We start from the raw sequence: 6,036 nt of genomic DNA, 5'->3' as shown, positions 1-6,036 counted from the left end.
TAAAGTTAGTAAGGTCATAAGAAGGTGGGTCCAAGCTGAATTGTGTAAAGCTATTACTTAATGTCCACCTGACCTTGGTGGTGTCTCCTTGTGGAATTTACCTTAAATCAGGAGACTTTCATGTGGATTGTAATTACTGCCAGTTTTTGAAAGGGGCCAAGGGTGATATCTGATTCCAGAGAAAGTCTTTCCTGAGGCTGTTCTCCAAATACCTGGAATGTGTATGTCCAGAGAGTGATCACTCCATACTGTTAGCTCTTCTTAGGGAAAAGTCAATTGGGAAAACTATGAAGGCACACATGATTTTCATAATAGAATACAGCTGATATATAACAAGCCAAGTAACACCAAAAACTCCTTGGGATTTGGCTTCCTCTGGAGAAATTCCCTGATTCCTCCAGGTAGTGACTTTGCTTTAACCAGCTGAGTTCTTATGATATATTCCTGCGGCTTGCAGCAACCTCTTAGACACAATTATATATGGGAACATGTGTCTCTCCTTGGTGACTTTCTTTTGATTGCTTCTTTAGTAGGAGGAGCCTTTTGGGAGCAAACTCCTCACTAGGAGAGTGATGTGCATCTCTATAGCCTCAACAGATTTCCTGTTCTTTGTCTATACTGAGTTGTGGTTGAAACTAAACAGCCAGCTTCCTGATATTGTCATGCCTTCCCCATTAGAGAATATATCTTTAAATCACAGAAGATAGAGTAGAAGCAATTGCTATTCAGTGCTAAGGGAGTTTGTTAACCTGGTCTTTTAATTATGTTGGTTATTTTTGAATACAAGTTTTGTCAGTGTAGTGCTTCGTGGCCTGAAAAGAGGTCTATATACCAGGCTGGCCTGGAACTCAGAAATCCTCCTGATTCTGGCTCCCAATTCCATGGATTAAAGTGGGTGAACATTCCTTGCTGTTTTGTTCTTATATTATTGGGTGATGGTCCTGGGATGTAGGTTTTTGTACGTGTCAAGCATATGCTGTTGTACTGAGCTTCACACATATCTTGAATTTTAAAATTTGGCACAGCTTGCCATTCCATTTCTCTATTTGGCATGTATTCATGATATTAATATTGATTGAGCCATGTGAACCATTGCATTGCAGGTACATGAACTTTCTCCTGCCTGTTACATTTATTTTGAATTTTTAAATGAATATGAGTATTTTATCTGAATGCATGGATTTGCATCATGTGGGTACCAGGTCCTCATAGTGATCAAAAGATAGTCTCAGTAACCCTGAACTTGGAATAATGGATAGTTGTGTTCCCTCATATAAGTACTGGCAATTGAGCCCACCTCTATCCAACACCAGCAAGAGCTTTTTACTAGCTTTCCATCTCTCTTGCCATGTGTTGATTATTTATGGTCAACATTTATATGGCTAATGCTTTCATCATTCCTTTTATAACTATTTAAATATGCAGTACCTTTTAGTAAATTCATATTTATGCTTTGTTTGAATTGGGCCACTTCAGGATTCTTGACGACTACAGAACTAAAGTAAATGCATAACACTTTGTAGGAACTTCAGTAAAAACTTCTTAGTTTTTTTCTTTTTTTTCTACTGACTTTTGCTTGGTAGACAGAGTCTTAACCTGTACTATTGGCTTTCCTAGACTTGATTGCATACACTAGGCTTGGATTCAACTCAGAGGCAGATATACATAACTGCATTTCTCTTCTGAGTCCTACAGTTAAAGGCATGACCCAAAAGACCCAGTTTATCCATCTTACTTTTTTTCTCTATAGTTAGTAATTGTTCATACAATTTCTCTCACATGTACTCTGTATTGTTGATCTGTTTATTTGTCTCTCTATCTTTGTCAATAAGCATATCTAATGCAAGGTGTTATTCTATTCAAAGTGTACAGAAATGACAGAAGTGATCCTCCTATTCAGTTTCTTTCTCAAGTGACTTGTTGATTACATTAAAATTTGTATGTCATGAAATAAGTGTGAGGAGCATCAGAATTATTTGACTCTACTCTCAAAGAAGTATATATTTACAATGTTGTCAGTATTATGTTTTCTCTTGTACACATGCATGGGATATTTTAGAATGCAGTGACGTATGATGATGTGCATGTTGACTTCACTTGGGAAGAGTGGACTTTACTGGATCCTTCCCAGAAGAATCTCTACAAAGAGGTGATGATTGAGACCTATAGGAATCTCACTATTATAGGTAAGATAGTGTATTTTTCCTTCACATTTTAAAATAAGAGGACAACTATCCTTAGGTTTTGAATGCTGCTCTGTCATTTGATTGAGAAATAAAATTAGATGAATAAATTAGTCATATTCTAAGATTCACTGAAGATAGTAACATAAATTTTGGACAGTTTTAAGGAAAATAACATATATTTTATGGTACTATGTTTTAGGATACAATTGGGAAAACCATAATACTGAAGAGCATCCTCAAAGTTCTAGAGGAGATGAAAGGTAATTTTCTTGTGCTAGTTGATACAAATGTGCCTCTGAAGAAATTAAAATGTGTCCTGGAAGTTTTGAACAAAAGCAACAGTGTAAATAACACAGATTAAAGTACATCAATGATTGTTAAATTTGCAAAGCATTCTTTTAAAGAAAGACAAGGGAACAGTGACTTACCAGATATTACCATTTGAATCACAGCACCATGGGAAATATGTTATAGAACTGCCAATTAATTCATTTTATCCTACTCATATTACAAAAGTATACATAGTGAAGAGGTGATAATTATATTTTTAATTTTTCTAATAAGCAAATAGTGAATAGTAATGGCAGTGTACTTTGTATACTTGTTGTGACTGTGCTGCTAACAGAGGGCACAGTTAGAGTCAAGAGTCAAATGGCAGTTATTTTGAAGAAACCTTAATCTATATAACACAAGTCCATGAGTACAGAAAGTCAAACTGTGAATTAAATGTTAAAAAACTTTTATTGGTTAAGCTTCCTTTACTAGATATGTCATATGTCTCTCTGGATACAAGTCATATGAGAATAGGAATATGGAAAGACATAACATACTTGTTTCTCAGAAGCATTAGAAGATATATAGCAGTCCTCATATTTAATATGCTTATTGAATTTGATTCAAGTATACAAATAATAAGTTTTCTAGGTATATTTTTGATGCATCAACAAAATCACTGTGCAGAAAATTTCTATCAGTACTAGGACTTGAAATTTTTTCTTTTTGTCCTAGTTCATTTAGTAAGTGAACAATGACTTACTGTATAGGAAAATTTATTAATGCATTGCAGATATTAAAGCTCTGACATTTTCCAGTTCTCTTCAAATATATGAATAATCTCATCTATAAAAATGTTCTGTATATGTGAACCATGTAATAAAGGATCTTACAATCACAAGTGTCTTCACAGATGTACACCTATTCTTAATAAAGTGGAATAACATGAGGGTAAACAAGGATAAAACCTTAAGATCTGGTTCTTCTTTACCATTGAGCCAAATTGTAAAATTAATTCATACACATATAAAGATTAAACAGTGTATTAAATGTGATAGTGCTTTTATATGTCCCATTATTTTTGCAGTCATGAACAAAATCAAACTGGAAGGAAACATATTATATACACTCAATGGGTTAAAGATCTTGCATATCCCAGTACTCTTCAAATATATGAAAATGTGCATACTGGAGAGAAACCCTATGAATATAACCAATGTGGTAAAGCCTTTGAATTTCAAAGCCGTCTTCAAGAACCTAAAACAAAACATACCAGAGAGAAACCTGCAAAGTTAATCAGTGTGGTAAAGCCTTTTCATGTCAATATAGTCTTCAAACGCATAAAAGAACACATACTGGAGAGAAACCCTATGAATGTAATCTGTGTGGTAAGGTCTTTGAAGACTACAATTGAGTAGTCTTCAAAGACCTACAAGAACCCATTCTGGAGAGAAACTCTATGAATGTAACCATTGTGTTAGAGCCTTTACATGGCACAGTAGTCTTCAAATGCATAAAAGAACACATACTGGAAAGAAATCCTATCAATTTAATTTGTGTGGTAAAGTTTGTGCACAATTCAGTTATCTTCAAAGGCATACAAGAACCCACTCTGGAGAGAAACCCTATGAATGTAAAGAATGTGGTAAAGCCTTTTCATTTCAAAACAGTCTTCGAATGCATAAAAGAACACATACTGGAGAGAAACCATATGAGTGTAATCAGTGTGGTAAAGCCTTTGCAAGTCATAACAATCTTAATAGACATAAAAGGATACATACTGGAGAGAAACCCTATGAATGTAATCAGTGTGATAAAGCCTTTGCATGTCATAGTAATCTTCAAATGCATAAAAGAACACATACTGGAGAGAAACCCTATGAATGTAATCAGTGTAGTAAAGCCTTTGTATGTCACAATCGTCTTCAAATACATACAAGAACACATACTGGACAGAAACCCTATGAATGTAATCACTGTGGTAAAGCCTTTCTAAGTCACAATAATCTTCAAAGGCATAAAAAAAGACATACTGGAGAGAAACCCTATGAATGTAGTCAGTGTGGTAAAGCCTTTGCATATCATAGTACTCTTCACAGGCATAAAAGAACACATACTGGAGAGAAACCCTATGAATGTAATCACTGTAGTAAAGCCTTTGCATGTCATAGTAATCTTCAAATGCATAAAAGAACACATACTGGAGAGAAACTCTATGAATGTAATCAGTGTGGTACAGCCTTTACACATAATAGTACTCTTCAAAGGCATAAAAGAACACATACTGGAGAGAAACCCTATGAATGTAATCACTGTGGTAAAGCCTTGGCATGCCAGTACATCTTCAAATATATAAAAGAACACATACTGTAGAGAAACTATATGAATGTAATCAGTGTGTAGAGCCTCTGCACAACTCAATTGTCTTCAATATGCAACTATATGAAAAAGTTAGGGTGGCCATCTGATTATAAAGTGTTTGGTAAGATCTTTAGGCAACATGCACATAATCAGTTACAGAAGAGTATGTCTTCAATAGAAAAGTATTTGACAGTGTCAAAATTGGTGAAGCATTAGGTGTCTGCTTTTATACTGTTTTTAGCAACACATTCATGGAAAAAAACATTTATGCATTTATGAACCTTTTGTATAGGGTAAATGAGAGAGCCACATAAACAAACATTGACCCTGAACATAGGGCCAGGGAAGGAAACATCCTTTGGCCCTGAAATCAGAGTGAAAAACATCCTGACACTGAAACCAGAGTCAAAGAAACACACTTTGTTCCTGAATACAGAACCAGTTATAGAAACACCCTGATCCTGAAACGAGAATCAAAATTTTAAAAGAGGGCAATAAAACAAACACATTTTGGACCTGAAACCAGAGCCAAAGAAACACACTCTAACTTTGACCACCTAAGCAGAAATCCAAAGATTCCCTGAGCATGAAATCAACCAATTCTTGAGCATGAAATCCACCCAATATTTCAGCTTTTTCAAGCCCTGGGCCTGTTCCTTTGGCAACTGCGTTTTTTCTCCCTGGGAGATTCTGTAACACTCCTAGATTCCTTCTTACCAAATATATATCTTGAATGCATTTTAGATAAAGACTTTTCACTGGAGTAGATGAGAATCTGACTATAAAATTGGATTAGAGAAGCAACAGACCCTTTTGCTGGCAAACTTCCTGAAAAGGTCAGAGAAGAAATAACAACTTTTTACCAGAGACTGCTACATTTCTGCAGCATTTCACCCCTTTCTTGAGTGAAGCATAGAAGTAAGAATTAGAGCTCTAGATGAGAAGAAATGGACATCTACACACTCTAATAGAGCAGAACAGAAAATGAATTGACAGCTATGCTGAGAAACATCCTCAGGGGAGTGGAAGACAGCAGCAGTGGACATCTCTCTTGGGAAACTCTCTTAGCAGTGCAGAGCAGAGTCCAACTGTAAGGGTTCACTTTTGGAGAGGAGCAGGATTAATACCTTTTGCAGGGAGACTGTTTCCCAGTGAAGCACAGCATCAGGTGTAGCCTGACTTCTCAATATTCGGGTTACCTTTTCCCTCACAGCAA

At 35.7% G+C, this 6,036-nt stretch overlaps 1 protein-coding gene across 1 annotated transcript; it reads left to right on the top strand.

Annotated features, from left to right (window-relative positions):
• Nucleotides 1-1,790: 1,790 nt before the first annotated feature.
• Nucleotides 1,791-4,099, top strand: LOC131901666 (zinc finger protein 120-like). The gene is made up of 3 exons (XM_059252778.1): nt 1,791-2,186; nt 2,386-2,446; nt 3,547-4,099. Exons 1-3 carry the CDS (start codon nt 2,153-2,155, stop codon nt 3,875-3,877), a joined length of 426 nt encoding a protein of 141 aa, XP_059108761.1. The 5' UTR covers nt 1,791-2,152; the 3' UTR covers nt 3,878-4,099.
• Nucleotides 4,100-6,036: the final 1,937 nt, after the last annotated feature.

Source organism: Peromyscus eremicus, unplaced genomic scaffold (genome assembly GCF_949786415.1).
Source record: "Peromyscus eremicus unplaced genomic scaffold, PerEre_H2_v1 PerEre#2#unplaced_192, whole genome shotgun sequence".
NCBI classification, from domain to species: domain Eukaryota; kingdom Metazoa; phylum Chordata; class Mammalia; order Rodentia; family Cricetidae; genus Peromyscus; species Peromyscus eremicus.
The sequence above is the reverse complement of the archived record's forward strand: the minus strand, read 5'-3'. Positions and strand labels throughout refer to the sequence as shown.

Bases quoted from the DNA above. Each gene is read 5' to 3' on its own strand.
- LOC131901666 (XM_059252778.1), top strand. From the start codon at position 2,153: ATGATTGAGACCTATAGGAATCTCACTATTATAG. The intron at 2,187-2,385 runs GTAAGATAGTGT...ACTATGTTTTAG, and splicing joins TAGGAATCTCACTATTATAG to GATACAATTGGGAAAACCAT. The intron at 2,447-3,546 runs GTAATTTTCTTG...TTATTTTTGCAG, and splicing joins AGTTCTAGAGGAGATGAAAG to TCATGAACAAAATCAAACTG.